At 39.4% G+C, this 16,189-nt stretch overlaps 1 protein-coding gene across 1 annotated transcript in view; it reads right to left on the bottom strand.

Moving 5' to 3' along the window:
- Nucleotides 1-16,189, bottom strand: part of PDGFC (platelet derived growth factor C) — a 218,366-nt gene that overhangs the window by 42,265 nt on the left and 159,912 nt on the right. The window contains exon 3 of the mRNA XM_022582211.2: nt 12,177-12,357. Coding sequence (XP_022437919.1) covers nt 12,177-12,357 — 181 coding nt within the window. The remainder of the gene's footprint in view (nt 1-12,176; nt 12,358-16,189) is intronic.

Here is a 16,189-nt window from a genome sequence, read left to right as displayed (position 1 = left end):
TATGTCTTGTTTGCATTTTAAAGGTAAGCGTGTGGAGAAAGTACAATAACCCTCAATATTGATTACCACTATCATTTTTACAACATTGGCAAATTCTAATTTAGTTCACCAGCTTCTCAAAGTTCCTAAACAAGCCATGACATCGTAATCGGCCGAAATAAAACTTAGGTGTTTTAACAGGAAAACATTTGCTCTTCTGTCCTCAGTGATCTTCCTAATATATTTCTCAAAACAGCGCAGAAGCAGCCTGGCTTTAACTAGAGTGAGCAAAACCCTAATGAACATCCTCATTTCTCCGAGTCATAACCTGTAAAATGGTGGTAATGCCGCAGTATGGGGATTCAATGACCTAAAAGCGCCCATCAAGCCGTCAGCATGTGTTCATTCTCTTCTCTCTTCTGCCTGATTCAACTCCTTCCAAGATGACATCCTTGAGCACCTCCTTTCCAAAATATGTTTAAAATAATACTTGACTTTCAAAAATTAACTTCTGCACAGGGAACTACACTTGATATTTTCTAAGAATAAGGGAAAAGAATCTGAAAAAGGATACACACACACACGTATAACTGAATCACTGCTCTGTACACCTGAAACTAGCACGACACTGTAAATCAACTAGACTTCAATTAAAAAAAAAATCGACCTCTTCAGAAGTACATAACACTAATCACACTGACCCTTTAGTTTTGTTCTAAGACTGTCAGAGGATGTAAAAATTGAAGGTTATATGGTATATAAAATCAGGTTCATGTGGTTTTAAAGTAACCTTCAATAAATAACAATACAAGTATGTCATCTTAGTTAAAGGAATAGGTAAAAATTTTAAAGTTCTGGGTTTAATGTTTGAAACATTCAAATACTTTAATAGCATAACTCAAACAAGTGAATATTTGAAGACTTCTTAACGATAGCATTTTCTCAAATGTATGGATCCTATGAGCTGTTCGGTTAAAACTGACACGTATAAAGAATGAATCACGTCTTCTTATCCATTCGTCTCTCGTTGGACATTTAGGTTGCTTCCATGTCCTGGCTATTGTAAATAGAGCTGCAATGAACATTTTGGTGCATGACTCTTTTTGAATTATGGTTTTCTCAGGGTATATGTCCAGTAGTAGGATTGCTGGGTCGTATGGTAGTTCTATTTTTAGTTTTTTAAGGAACCTCCATACTGTTCTCCATACTGACTGTATCAATTTACATTCCCACCAACTGTACAGGAGGGTTCCCTTTTTTCCACACCCTCTCCAGCATTTATGGTTTGTAGGTTTTTTGATGATGGCCATTCTGACTGGTGTGAGGTGATACCTCATTTCTCTAATGATTAGTGACGTTGAGCATCTTTTCATGCGCCTCTTGGCCATCTGTATGTGTTCTTTGGAGACATGTCTGTTTAGGATGAATTGGGCAATTAGGATGGACGTATATACACTACCATGGGTGAAACAGACAGCTAGTGGGAACCTGCTGTATAGCACAGGAGGCTCAGCTTGGTGCCTACATGGGTGGGATGGTGGGGGGACGGAGGTCCAAGAGGGAGGGGATGTGTATATACATACAGCTGATTCACTTCATTGTACAGCAGAAACTAACACAACATTGTAAAGCAACTATATTCCAATTAAAAAAAGAAAAAGAATGAATCACGGTTGGTGTCCTATGGTTACTACTAGACAGGACACTAATACTGAAACATAGTTCAGGAAAAGTGAAATAGCTGAACAAGTCCTCTCTGCTTGTCCAGCTTTAAAAGGATAAACATAATATTAGCATAACCATGCAAAGTGACTTCTATATGGGCTTATTTTATCTGGCCTGGGAGGATAACCGAGAGTCATTCTGTAATAGGGAAGAAGATATCTGACTCCATATTGGATCTGTTTCTTTTACTTTAATCTTTGTATTTTGTTGCTTTTGCTACAAGTTAAGAATGCCTACAGCCTGAAATATACAGGACAGCCCATTCTCAAGGCTCTGACCTTTAAGGGTATAACACTTTTCATTCATCTGAGACAAAACGTTGCAGAACAGAGAATAACATTCATCTTGTTGGAGGTTTATAGAAACATCATGACCTGACCTACATGGACAGCTGCAAGAACAAAGGATGCTGCTACCAAGAAGTCTGCAACAACCAACCACGCCCCTCCCTGACCTGGCCTTTAAAATGCTTTGCTGAAACCCTTGCGGGAGTTCGGGGACTTTTGGGCACCAGCCACCGTCTCCTTGCATGGCCCTGCAATAAACTTTTCTCTGCTCCAAACACCAATGTTTTGGTTTGTTTTGTCTCACTGTGCATTGGGCCCAAACACTCGTGTTTGGTAACAATTCCTGAAAGCCAATTACAGAGCATGGCACCTGGCACACAGTGTGTCCATAGTGTGCAGAGTTTCTGAATATTTTCTTAAACAAATAACAACTTAGTCTTTAATAAGGACGTTGCTATATAAATAAAAGAAAAAAATGAAAAGATGGTGATTTTAGCTCTGATCTAAAGGTATTTTTTAAATGCATAATCGTTAAGGCCAAAGAAAATTGGAAAGGAGCCTACTGCGGTAACATTCTGAAACCAACACGCAGGTGGATGCGTAATCCTTGCATCGGTGGACCTGCAGGAGACAAAGCCAAGAAGCAACCTGACTGACACAGAACCACGCAAAAGCTCTGGCGGCGGGGCGTCAGGTACCTATGAGCGTGGTAACGACAGGGAGGCTGCATATAGGGGGATGGGATGGAGATCGCAAAGCCGTCAGACACCCCAGAAAGACTTCCCCACTGGGGCAGAGAGGGACATATTCCCTGCCCGGACTTGTACCCTGAACAGGATAAAACTGAGCATTTATGGCCTGGGGAACTCAAGCATAGAAGGGAGCAGTGATGTTATTCTGAATGTGGGGTGAAGAAGCTGAATAAAAACCTTTATACTTAACGCTGTCGACTCTCAGCTCTGAGTCCGTAGAGCTGGTAGCCAGGATTACACCCTCAGCTAAGAGGCGAGGAGAATCTGGGGGTTTTCAAGGAATTGAGCCGCCTTTACTCACAGGACAGTAAACACCTTCATCAGCAAGCCCATCACATGCACAGAATGTCCAGTCAGCTTCAAAGGGGTCAACTCACATTCTAGACTGAGCTAAGAATTCAAGTCTGAGGGTTAAATCAAGGCGTTTTCAGTCATGCGAGGTCACAAAATCTTTCTCTGTGATACTCCTTTTTCTCAGTAAATTCATGGGGGTTTTACTCCCTTCCCAAATAAGGAAGTAAACTAAGAGAGAGGAAGACAAAAGATGGTACAAACAAGGGATCTAATTCAAGACAACCGCAAAGGGGATGCTCAGGGCAGGGGTGGAAGGAGGCCCCAAGGATGATGGCTGTGCAGCAGGTAAAGGGCAACCAGCCCAGAGGGAAGCAGACAGACTGCTTCTGCAGGGATTTCTTCCCAAAGACGAAATGATTAGGAAACCTAATGCATCTGACTGTACTGAGAGGAGATTCACACAATCTGAGGAATGACTGGGGGATGAATCGATGATAAATATACAGAAAGCTCAGCAAACCGCAAAATGACACAACTCTAGGGAGAATAAAACAAAACAGAGGGCAGGAAAGGAAATGTAGTCACAGCATACTTCATGGCTCAGCTGTGAGAAATGGCTGCGTGGCCACCAGGACGCACGGGGTGCATTTGGATCTTGATATAATTAGGATCTAACGGAGGATGGGGGGATGGATGGGAAGGGGTCTGTGAAGGCAGGAGGGTGAAAAAGAGTGAAGGTCTCACCTCCCAGAGCGTGACGTCAACGACGTCCACAGACAATTCTTAAAACCAAAGACGCCAGAAGTAGCGACAAAAGCCTTTTTGACCTGAAGGTCAATTCTAAGAGCATCAGTTAAAAGAACCAGAAGTACCTGCCGCCGAAGGACAACAGTCGGGGCAGGGGAAGTGGGCAGCAGGGGGCAACTGCTATGTCTGTAACTAGCCTAAGAAAAAGAGTCGCCTTTCAAAGCTATGTGCAAGTGTAACTCAGACAAAAATTAAAATTACATGTTAAAAAAACAGAGTGAGGAGAATGAAAGAACACTTCTTGATGGCTGGAAGTGTCTTGTTTTACTGACAGTGGCTCATCACACCCATCACAACCAACAACAAAAGAATACGTTGTCCAGAATGGTGCCTCACTGCTGGACCTTGGCCACCTGTGAATTACCAGATAAGCTAGTGTTGACCAAGAAAAGATGGCGGGTGGTCATGTATCCTAGTTCCACGGGGAACAAACACTGACAATTGACAGAATTGATAGGTTTTAGTCTACAGCTTAGAAAAGTCGGTACAATAAATGCAAGTACTACAAACTGAAATCATAAAAATGTAAAATAAAATTCTCACTGGAATAATTTGAAAAAATATCTGAAATCTATCCATCTGAAAGTAAGTCCCACTCTTTTCTGCAGTCCTGAAAAATAGAGAATGCATGGGCACGTTAGCTATAAAATACACGAGCAGAGTCTCCAATCTGTTCCATAAAATATTCATGCTAGTTTGAATATAAAAAATATTTCCCCAACATCTTCAGTAAAACTCTCTGTATCCTGCTCAGTTTATAGTTTAGAGAAATTTCTTCCCCCTAATTCAATGTGAGAACGTCTTGGAGCATAATATATAAGCACATTTGATGAAAATGCAGATAACTGGGCACCACTCCAGAACTAGAGAATCATAATCTCTGACATCTGAAAACATACATTTTAATAAGCTCTTGAGAGGTATTTATCATGCAGTTGTTATCGAATTTATACTAGGTAACTCCCAGGGTTTTTGTTTGCTTGTTTAGTTTTTTTCTCTTTAATCTAAGAGTTATGACATCCTCTGCTCTCAACAATCGCCTCTCTTCCTTCTCAAAATCTTTCCAAACCACTTATAGGACACACTGACACACTGTATTTGTATAGGTATACAGTACGTATCTCTTGTCCAGAATAAGCGAGGTTCTTAGAAACACAGGGCAATACCATATACACCTCTGAATTTTCCCATATCAAAATACCTCATCACGTATTCAACAAATGTTGAAAGAATTAACAGGAACATGGATGGGGATATTGAAGAAAAAGTATTTCTTTTATCGTTTTAAATTGTAACAAACTTATTTCTAGAGAGCAGTTCTCTCCATTGGGTTTAGGTTGCTGTATTAACCCTAAACTTCCAAAACTTTGTGGCTTTCGATGTACAATATGAATCAAACTTCAAACTTTTAATTCACCTAACTTCTAATTTACAGCCCACTTGCACATCGACTTAAAATGATCTGCGCGCCTTTTACCATTCCCGCAGTTGTAACAACTGCCTATTTCTTTCCAACTACAAATCATTCTATCTGTGAAATTCCTTCTTAGATAGCTAGGAATTAAATGGAACAAAAAGAATCAGCAGAAATGGAAGACAGCCCATGCCCTTCACGTGAAAGGGAGCTCTGTGTCCATGGAGTAGAGGGTGGGTAGAAAAATATATTTAACAGCTCTTAGGCAAGTAAGAGTTTAGTCTCTGCAGCAATTGTATAATTTCTTTGATGCAAGAAAATACTGTCACCTCAAGACTCCTTGCATAAATATACAAGTACATTGTATATTTTAATAAAATTCAAATCATTTCAACGTGTTTCAGACTCCAGCATAGACATACAACACTTGAAATACTTCTTCTATTCTCTGCTACAGAAAAAATTCTAAGAACACATTTTTCTCTTAATTCTCTCTTAAGGTAAATAGAATTTTATTCTGAAAGGTTTAAACCTAATTTTCCCCTTGTTCAAATCGGTTTAATACAATAACAAAGGAATGCAATGCAGTTTGTTATGAAGATTTACGATTTTTAAAAATCCTGAATACATTCTGACATTTTTTTTCCTAAGGCATTTGTGTTAGGGTATTATTCTAAGTATTTTTATTCCAGCCCCGCTGCTGGAATAAAGTGAACCAATGAATTTGATGCCTTGTTTGAGAGTTAGCTGGAATTTTTCCTAACCTGAACATAAAAGCAAATCTGGCCTTCTGGTAAGACATTCCTTGACAAGATAGTAACAGTGATAAACCTACTGGCATATCCAGAAGGGAAGGAAACCCCCAGTCCTTTCTGCCCCGGAGCCAATGTTCACTAAGCTGCTTTGTTCTCTGCATCCTGCATAATTAATAACTCTTTGGCGATCAGTCATGCATTCCTCAATGGCACCTCGGGCTTCCAGTGTCCTCTGAGCCTGCCCCATGGAAGGCCCTGCTGCTGCACGGCCGCCCCTTCACTCCCCACGCGTCCTTCACAAGAAGGCCTTTCAGGAGAACACACGGTGGGGTCACAAAGTGGCTGCCATACTTACCCTCTCTCTCTCTCTCTCTCTCTCATACTTTGCTCTCTGGGTATGATTTTACTAATAAGAATAAAAAAATATGTGATATCCAACAGGTGCCATTGATTATACATATTGAAAAGGCAACACAGGGAACTAGATTCAATATTCCGTGATAAACCATAATGGAAAAGAATATATTAAAATAATATATATATGTGTGTGTAACTGAATCACTTTGCTGTAGAGCAGTGATTAACACAACATTGTAAATCAACTGTATGTCAATTAAAAATGTAAAAATATTGAAAAAAATAATTTTGGATATTTAAAAAAAGAAACATTAAAATCATACAAATAATAGAACAAATGCGGAAGTAGCTTAAGATGAGCGGCACGGGATTGTTGGGTACTAAAGGAGCCTTCAGTTCATTCAGCCCCGCACTCTCCCCTTTTCAGGCAATAAAGTAAAGAAGATCAAAATACACGGCGTCAAGTGGTATGGTAGCGCTAACATCTATTTCTTTTCATCTAAACTGATCCAGTCATTAAACTGAAAATGAGAGCAAATAAACTGTTGAAAATATTGTTACTACTTCTGATCAGAAAGCTTAGATTAAAGCTCTTTAAAAATATTCAATAAAACCATCCTGAAAGAAAGCGGCAGTAGTTTAATCACCCTTCAAAATGTTAACCAGTTTGGAGAAAAAGAAAATCCTCACATCTTATAACCATTTTAAAAAGTATGGATTACAAGTAATATTATACTCAAGAAGAAGAGTTCTCTATATAAAGAAGAAAACCACCAAAAATATCAGATCTGGATTTGTGCAGTTTATTTCAAAAATAGGTATGGTTTTGTGAAGTAACTGACAAAAATACGCGGTATATTTTACATTAAGGCTGAGATTTTTTAAAAAATAAAACACTTTTAACAACGTTTTTTGATATGAGAAAAGATGTTATTTTTCAGCCTTTGTAGGTTTCTTAACGTTTTAAAATAATGGTGCTTATGCTACAGTACCCAGAGTGAAACACACATACTCTATTATAAATTACTCCAAAATTAAACAAGAAATTTTCTTTTCTTTCTAGAGATCTGAAATGTGCGCTGGCGCTCACTGTGTGTGGCCTCCAAACAGAAACAGGCTTGCACTGTTTTATTTCAGTTTTGCTTCATTTCTTCCCAAACAATCTCTCACTGCTAATCTACCAGGCCTTTTTCTTTCCTCTTCTAGCATAAAGGAAACAAAAATCAAAGACATTATTAACTCCTTATGCCCCTTCAGAAAGCTGGATATATATTGTTTGGCATCCATTTGCCTGCATTTCTTTTCCATTATGTATTAATGGAGCATGATTGGGGAATATACATTTCCATAAATAATTCTTGAAAACAGCATGAAAATTCTATAAGTTTTAATTAATGTAGTCAATCTGGTACTATTTTTTTAAAAGCTACAAAGAGCTAGCTCTAATTTCAGGTAAACATCCTACGTCACGTTTTTGTTTCTAAACTAACAGTCTATAATATCAACTTAAAAGAGCAAAATGGAAAGATAAATGTTATTCATGTCTTAGTCTAAGGTACCTGGGAATCAAGAAAATGGTACTGAAAACATAATATTACAAAGGAAAGCATATCTCTATATAAAACACATATGAACTATATTAGATCAGCATCACTTTGTCCGAAATAGTAAGGGATCCCTTGTTTAACTATACGCTGTCTCATTCACTGGTGGAGGGAAAAAGAGTGGGTCAATCATCTTTCAAAGGCGATCCCCATTTTTAATGGCAACACACGTAGCAAAAACTATTTCTGAGAACTTTAACTAATGCATTAAAACCCTCCTGCTAAGATGTATGGTAATCAGAACCACAGAGTCTTAAAGGTTGACTGGAATAAATATTCATTCAAGCTCCCAAAGAGGGCTGCGGAGTTCACTCTCTTATTTGTAAAATATAAAGGATGTTAAAATAAACTTTCTCTATAATCGTCCCAGAAAAAAATGTGATTAAACTCAACATTTTTTTTTCTATGTGTCGACAGATGCAAACTATTCGTTCTGATCATTATAAAAAAGCAGGTAAGGGTGATTAGACCCATCAATGCGTATGACATCATACGTAGGTACTAATTTCTTTACCCCGGGAGTGTGCTCCAGTCCCCAACAACAACAACAACAAAAAGAAAAAGAAGGAAAGAAAAGAAAAGATTCCAGTTCCATTCTTTCCTTAAGGAGGACAAGAATGTATCCTTGGCAATACAGTCTAATGCACCAGGACCAGGAGAGTATGTCGTGTCATTACTGCGATTCTTCAGTTTTCTGGTTTATGAATCATCACTACTCTGTCACATAGAGTAAGTGAGATAGCTCCATGGGGGGTTCACACCCCCCCCCAGGGGTGATGGCAGATGAGGGAACACTGAACAGCTGCACAGCGACAGCTCAAGGCAGGAAGTTCACAGTGCACTCAGGGCCTGTGCTGAATAGCATTGTATCATTACAAAATTAAGAAGCCATCGGGCCGGTGGCCCCTAGTCCTCCTGTGCAGCAGGAAGTTTGCAGTCAGGGAGACCATGGCCTCTGGGGAGCTGGGTGTGTTAATTATGAAGTTCATCTCTGGGAAAAAAGAAAAAAAAGAAAAGTGTGAGCGAGGATCCAGGGGCTTGGAGGGGCACCTGCCCCTGAGCAAATGCCACAGAACTTTAAAGCCTCCTCTCCAAAAGGCAAACTTTCTTCCCTGAGGCTTTCCTTCGCTGGTGCACAGATAAGACTGATGGATGATGCCCTGCTGGCAGGGATGCTGGGGGAGAGGGTCAGGCAGGGAGGGGTGCCCTTGAGCAACGTACACTGATAATTCACAACACTCTGGGAGGCTAGAGTGCAAAATCACTCACCAATTTTCACTCACCAACTTGGGGCAGTTGTTGAGAGCAGAATGAGTGTGGGCTTCATGGAGAGAGCCACGGCTGCATGGGATCAGGGCAAAGGGTAAGTGAGGGAATGGCAGGTAAACCGTCAAAGTAAACTCACACCCTGAAGAGTCAAAGCTTGTGAGACGGTACAATTCATGTATCAGTGATCATTCCAGAAAGCCGTCTGGCAAGATTAAAATCACCAGGTCACACATGTTAAGCAAGGCAGGAACCTACTGTCCTCTTCTCTTGCTTCCTCTGGCCCCAGCCTGATGGTTTCCTAAACATAATGCAAAGTGTTTGCCCAGACAGCCGTCACAGGGCAACTAGTTACCAAGAAGTTAGTTACCAAGAAAGACACGTTCAACAGAGCCCAGGAGAGTGTCAATCCGAAGTCCATATTGACAATTTATCCAACTATTTCAGTAACGATCTAAAAACGTACTGAACTTAATTTTGATGATGCAAACAGAAATACCCTCTTCACCCAAAGTCTCCCAGATGCAGTTTCTGGTCTTAGTCACAGTGAATCCCTGGTAACAGGTCAAACCCAGGGGGCAGGGTCCTTCCCAGTCCAGAGGATGGGTGGTACTTACAGCAGATCCTTATGGGTCTTTATCTCATCTCCAGGCTCAGGAATCTGACACACACATACATATGGAAACACAAGTGTCAGTGAATCCGCTGTTAGTTAAGCTGGGGTGACTGAGTTGTATGGTCAACTCAGTATTCAACTACTTATTGAAAAACTATAATGGGGCCAGAACTAAGCGAGGCACTGTACATTTCCTGTGTTTTTGTCTTTACATATTTTATTTCTTCCACACCACTCCGTGGGTTATACAACCAGGCAACCTATGAGATCATAAAATCAGAGGAAGGCAACACTTGGCGTCAGCATATATATGTTTTTGCTTTCATGTCTTATTCTGTGGGATGACAATAGATTGCTATTAATATAATGTGAAGACACTAGTTCATTTAAAATACTGTACAAATAGCTTCTCAGTTTCAAGTTTATTTTTGTCACAGGTTTGGGATAAATCAAACCTTCGCTATGATACAAGACCTACCATTATGTTTTACAGTAAAATTTGATTGTTTCATATTTAAATATTTAAGAACATTAGATGTGCTAAATCCAAACTGGAAAATATGGACTGTATAACTTTGTGAAAGTGCAGCTTTCTCATGGCTCCCAAGGGCGTTTTAGGCTTAAAACAAATATTAAACTCATAAATTCTGTGAAGCAGCGTACTGTGAAAGGGTGATAAACAGATTCTAGTGGTTTCATTCAAACAAATAGTCACAGTATCAAAAGGTTTTTAAGTAAGTTCATCCTTGTCTAATATTAACACTTTTCTAGGTGAAATTATTAAATTTTATTAAATTTAAATTAAAATGTTAAACAGTTAAATTAAGAAAAATTTTGGAAATTAACAAAGGACATGGTAGAGAATCTATACTGTGCAAAGTATTTCATAATGGAATAGAGGCACAGATATCTCAAATAATCTGTATCAGAAAATTTATCAAGATTCACAATGTAAATTCACAGCATATTTTAGAGGTACCTCCCTTAACTTCAATTGTACACAGTAAATGATTCTGTTAATAAATAAATTATCATTTTTCCAACTTCAGTTTACATTCTGTTGTTTCTTTTCAGCTGTATCTCAAACAATACTTAAATTTCATAATTTAGTCAGTTGCTTAAATACTATTCCACGGAATTGAGTTTGGGCAATCAAAAAAGGGAAATTCCTGCTTAATGTTACAATATGAATAATATATAATTATTAACAATGTTTAAAAATTATTATATAATATAATATTATAATATTATATAATATATGAATAATGTATAATCGTTCACAATATTTATATGTTAATGTATAATTATTCATAATATTTACATATCGATATAATATATAATTATCATAATTATATATATTCTAATTGTAACTATAATAATTATATAATAATATATAAAGTTAAATATTGACCCCATATTTTCTAACTGGCCTCATGAATTGTTAGTGTGCTGGATGCATTATTTTTATACCTGGTTAGAATATACATGTTAATTAACGCATATAGCCCACGCCATTTCATGTTCCCAGTGTGCATACTGATTTGCTAGATCTGTCAAAATCATTAATGATATCAATTTTATAGTCTTTTAAATGGTGATACTCATCATATTTGAAAAGTATACTAGGTGACACCATATTTGTATAAATAGTTCTGAATTACCATTATAAGCAGAATGTGATAAACAGCCAGAAGGTTTTCAATATTTTTGTTGCAGCGCAACAAATAGATATAAATGTTTGAAATAATACATAAAATAAAGGGAATAAACAATTGCAATACAAATAAAAATAGATTTCCTAAATCCCTGTGAGAATTTTGAAACTTCCTCTTTGGGGTACAAAGGCCATAATATTATTAATCAGGACAAATATTAAGTAGGAAAACTGAGATAACTACTTTTTAGAATATATTTTACTAAAACACTGATTTGAAAAGATAATTACTTTTTAAAATATATTTTACTAAAACACTGATTTGAAAAGAGTAGTTAATAAGTTTACCTTTCCCCCCAAAAAAGATAAAATGACACATCTAAACAATCAACTTTTGGCGGGTACAGAAAGGAAAGATGACACCTTAATGGGGGAAAAATTAAAACACATAAAAGCGTGGACTTTTAAGGCAATGGAGACACGAATAATCTGCAGTGAATTAATTATAGTTATAGCGATAACCATAGTGACATTTATGAAAAGAAAAATCAAGCTATGGAAAGGTTTTTGGTTCTTGGTTTTCCTAAATCTCTTGTTTAAAAGGAGAAAAAGAAGTGACCAAACAACTGATCCAGATACATAAGGGCATCTCTAAGTGGTACTTACTGGCATGACAATGTTATAGTGGATGCAGAAGCCGGGTTCCGAAGGAAAATATTCATCAGACACAAACCGTATCCTGATCTGATTGCCTTTAGAAATCTGCTTTCCCGGAACAGTGCCAGACCCACACCAGCGCCCTAATACGGCTCCATCGCTGGGTTCCTCAACCTCTACAAAATCATACCTGCAAGAGACCAAGATAGAAGAGACATCAAACCATGGTCTGTTATTTTAGGAATTCGAAGTCCATGTCCATGGAGACAATGAGTCCCTGCAGACCACAGCTGTGAGTTCATCCCAAATTTAACTGCATAAATAGAATAAAATCTTCCAAAGAAGAGACACAACTGAAAATGCATTCCCAATTAAAGAAATACAAGTCTTCGATTCTAAGCCCTCCAGTTTTACTGGTAACGAACTTCAAATTCATTTAAAGAGCCAGGTCAAAACTTGAATATTTTGTACAGAGCGACCATATCTGACGTTCATGAATTATTCAATTTAATCTCCATTTGGATATGACAGTTTTGCTCCAACTTAATTTCCATGATCACTGCCCATCACTTTCCGGCAGTCACTCCTTCACCCCAGTCAGGCTCCTTGGCCCCCTTTCCTCATCTGTGTTCCAAGCTTTTCTAGAGCCACTTTTTTATAGACACGTCCTCCAAATCTCACTCTGTACTGAGCTGCCTCTGTGAGACCTTTCTGGCTGTTCTCAGCTCACTGCCATCTTTCTCTTCCTGATAAACGCATACTTTAACTACGCCTATGCAAGTGATCCATCTTGTTAGCTAGGCTGTTAAACCCTTGAAGAAAGGAATCAATTCTTACATGCTTCTGGTTTACACTGTGCTACACGCAGTATCTTAAACCTATGGAATGAATGCTTAATACTTTCCTAACCAATGTTAACTTGGGTTTGAAAGTTTCGATCAGTGGCACTCATGGAGAGCAGGGCTGCCCCTTATGAGAATTGTGAGAAATGTGTAGGGCATTTTACATTGTCTCAATGAGGGGCGGGGGTGAAGTGGGCAAGGTCCGTGGACACCCAACAAGGGACAGTCCCAAAAATGGGTGTTTGCTCCATGCCCTCCACGTCTTTCAAACAGTTCGCTGGACACTCACGTAGGCAACATTTCTGCTATCGTCCATCTGAGTCTAGAACGTAATACTGTCACACAGAAGCACAAATATGTTTTGCAGATTTAGTTGAAGCCAAATTTTCTAGAAATAGAACTATCACGTTAAGTCGAAGGAAGTTTCTATACTTTGGAACAACAGCTACTACTTTGGAAAATCAAATCACTAATAGGAACATTGCTTATACTCTTTGCATCACAGTGAAAACCAGAAAACATACCCATTTGGTCTGAGTCTGCTGCTTAAAAGATACAAACATCTGACTACTTCATTTTCCGTTTCTTGTAATGGTGCATGTGTATTTTAATATAAATTACTGTTATTATTTCAGCTTTACAGAGCATGTAGGCCATTACATTTATTTTTTAAACTGCACATATAAATAGATGATGACTGTTATGAATTGTGTTTCACAATAGTAAAGAGGACATTGCCAAACTTTTCTTAAGGGAGGTCTGACATGGATGAAAACAACTGGTTGGTTTTTTAAAAAGTCTAAATTCAGTAGATACCAGACAACTAAAATTAATATACTTTGTACAGTACAGAATTTACAGAAGAAAAAAACTGATGAAAAAGGACAAAGTGCATAATGAACCAATTGTACTTATGCAACTTTGTCCTCAAGCAGTAGCCAGAGCTCTCCTATGGTGTGTAACTTAACCTGTTCCAGCCTCGTTTTTCTTGTCCTTAAAATGAGGAGAATGCTACCTGACTCACGGGGATGTTTTAAGAGAGGGAAGGCGGGGCAGCACACGCGCGGCGGCGCCTAGACGTCGCTGGCACAGAGCTCCTACTCAACAGTTTGCCCTTCCTCTCTACCCAGCACCCCTTCGCTCCCACCCGGCACCTACTTTAATGTGACCCTGCGACTGTGAAAGCAACAAATAAGAAAACTCAGATACCGGAGGAGAGCATAGCTTTTGCTCGATCGCACGACAAGCCTGGGTGGTAAATGATAAATGCACAAGGCAGCCGGTACAACCTTCCCAGGAGTCTTGCTGTGAAGGTGGACCAGGAAGGGGGGCGGGGGGAGGAAGATTTGGGTGAAACAGACTGAGTGGTTATTTCAGACGTGACGCCGTATAAAAGTTGATAACTAGCATTTTAAATCAAAGAGTAACTTTTATACCGAGATCGTTTACAGGTGGAACAAAGTCGCTTTTCACAGAGTATGTCTGTTCTGTGTTTGGGAGGTGACGCTCTCTGATATGGGTTACCATCAGGGCTAGTTTGCAGACAGCTGATTTCAGGCCTGGTCAGTCATTCCACGAGTACCTGTGAAGCACTGTGTTGGCCCAAAGTGCCAGCCCACAAAGTGCTGGGCTAGATTCTCGGGATACAGAGATGAAACCATAGCTTCTATGGGCTCAGGGTCCATTAAACAGCGCTGAGCGCTCTAATGGGAGTGCTTAGGAAAAACGGGCAGTGCGGAACACTTTCAAGGTGAGGGAAACCCTGTACAGTGAGATGAGGGTCAGCCTTCAAAGCAGCATCTGGGCTGTCAGTGAGTCCTGACTGACCAGGGGGGACAGGGAGAATGGAAACGCATTCTAGCAAGAAGCACAATCCCGAGGACGTAACAGAGGAAACCAGGGGCTCGGGGTGGTCCCTTGTGAACAGAGGATGGAGCTCAAGCTGGAAGAACAGGTGTAGGTACGAAGGCCTTGAAATTTCAGAGTCGGATGTTAGAAAAGTAGTTTGGAGACCAATGTTCCAAAGAGGTTAAGCACAGTGTGAAGAGGTTCTACCCTTCATTTTATTTATTTATTTATTTATTTTTTGCGGTACGCGGGCCTCTCACTGCTGTGGCCTCTCCCGTTGCGGAGCACAGGCTCCAGACGCACGGGCCCAGCGGCCATGGCTCACGGGCCCAGCCGCTCCGCGGCATGTGGGATCTTCCCGGACAGGGGCACGAACCCGCGTCCCCTGCATCGGCAGGCGGACTCTCAACCACTGAAGCCCTCTACCCTTCTTTAAAATATTTGTCGACATTTAATGAATCAATTAAGTTTTTAGGTGCTACCTGTATTTTTTAAATTACTTTTTATTGAACTATAGTTAATTTATAATGTTGTCAAGTGCACAGCAACGTGATTCGGTTATACATATACATATATATATTTTTTCAGATTCTTTTCCGTTATAGGTCATTACAAGATACTGAACGTAGTTCCCTGGGCTGTGCAGTAGGTCCTTACTGTCTATGTATTTTTTATATAGTAGTGTGTATATGTATGTTAATTCCAAACTCTTAATTTACCTCCCACCATCCCCCCTTCCCCCCCTTTCCCCTTTGGTAACCGTAAGTTTGTTATGTCTGTGAGTCTATTTCTGTTTTGTAAATATGTTCATTTATATTATTTTTTTCAGATTCCACATATAAGTGATATCATATGATATCTGTCTTTCCCTGTCTGTAAGTCAACATTTTCAAAAGTCAAATTTCACAGAAAAATCTGGATTTCAGGCCCTTTTAAAACAAATTTGAACATCTGGTCATACTAAATATTATTAGCCCTGGTGTGACTCCTTGTGTTACTCAGATCTGCAGAACCGGCGTCAGCTCCAGGAGAGGAGGGCCCTTTGTCCTCTGGCCTCACCCGAGCAGCTGGGTGCCAGGGACGGAGAGCGTTTACCGCACGAGGTCAGTATGGCCTTCACTCCTTCACGGAAACTGAGGCTGGGCCAGGTGGAAAGGGCTTTAGATGAGACATCCTCCTTCCAGTTTTTAAAAAGCCTTGTCTGTTTCCTATGCTGCTTTATTATATTTTTTCTTAATAACCAGATCTTCATTTATTTCCATCACTTGCCCACGTGGGCATCTGAGTTTGCTTCCCTTGAAGACTATGGGGCACCTACAGGAGGTTTCAATG

This window comes from Delphinapterus leucas, chromosome 5, assembly GCF_059928025.1.
Source record: "Delphinapterus leucas isolate spDelLeu-1000000601 "Yukka" chromosome 5, BTC_Dleu_Yukka2, whole genome shotgun sequence".
Lineage (NCBI taxonomy): Eukaryota > Metazoa > Chordata > Mammalia > Artiodactyla > Monodontidae > Delphinapterus > Delphinapterus leucas.
Note: the sequence above shows the minus strand (reverse complement) of the source record. Positions and strands in the feature narration are given on the sequence as shown.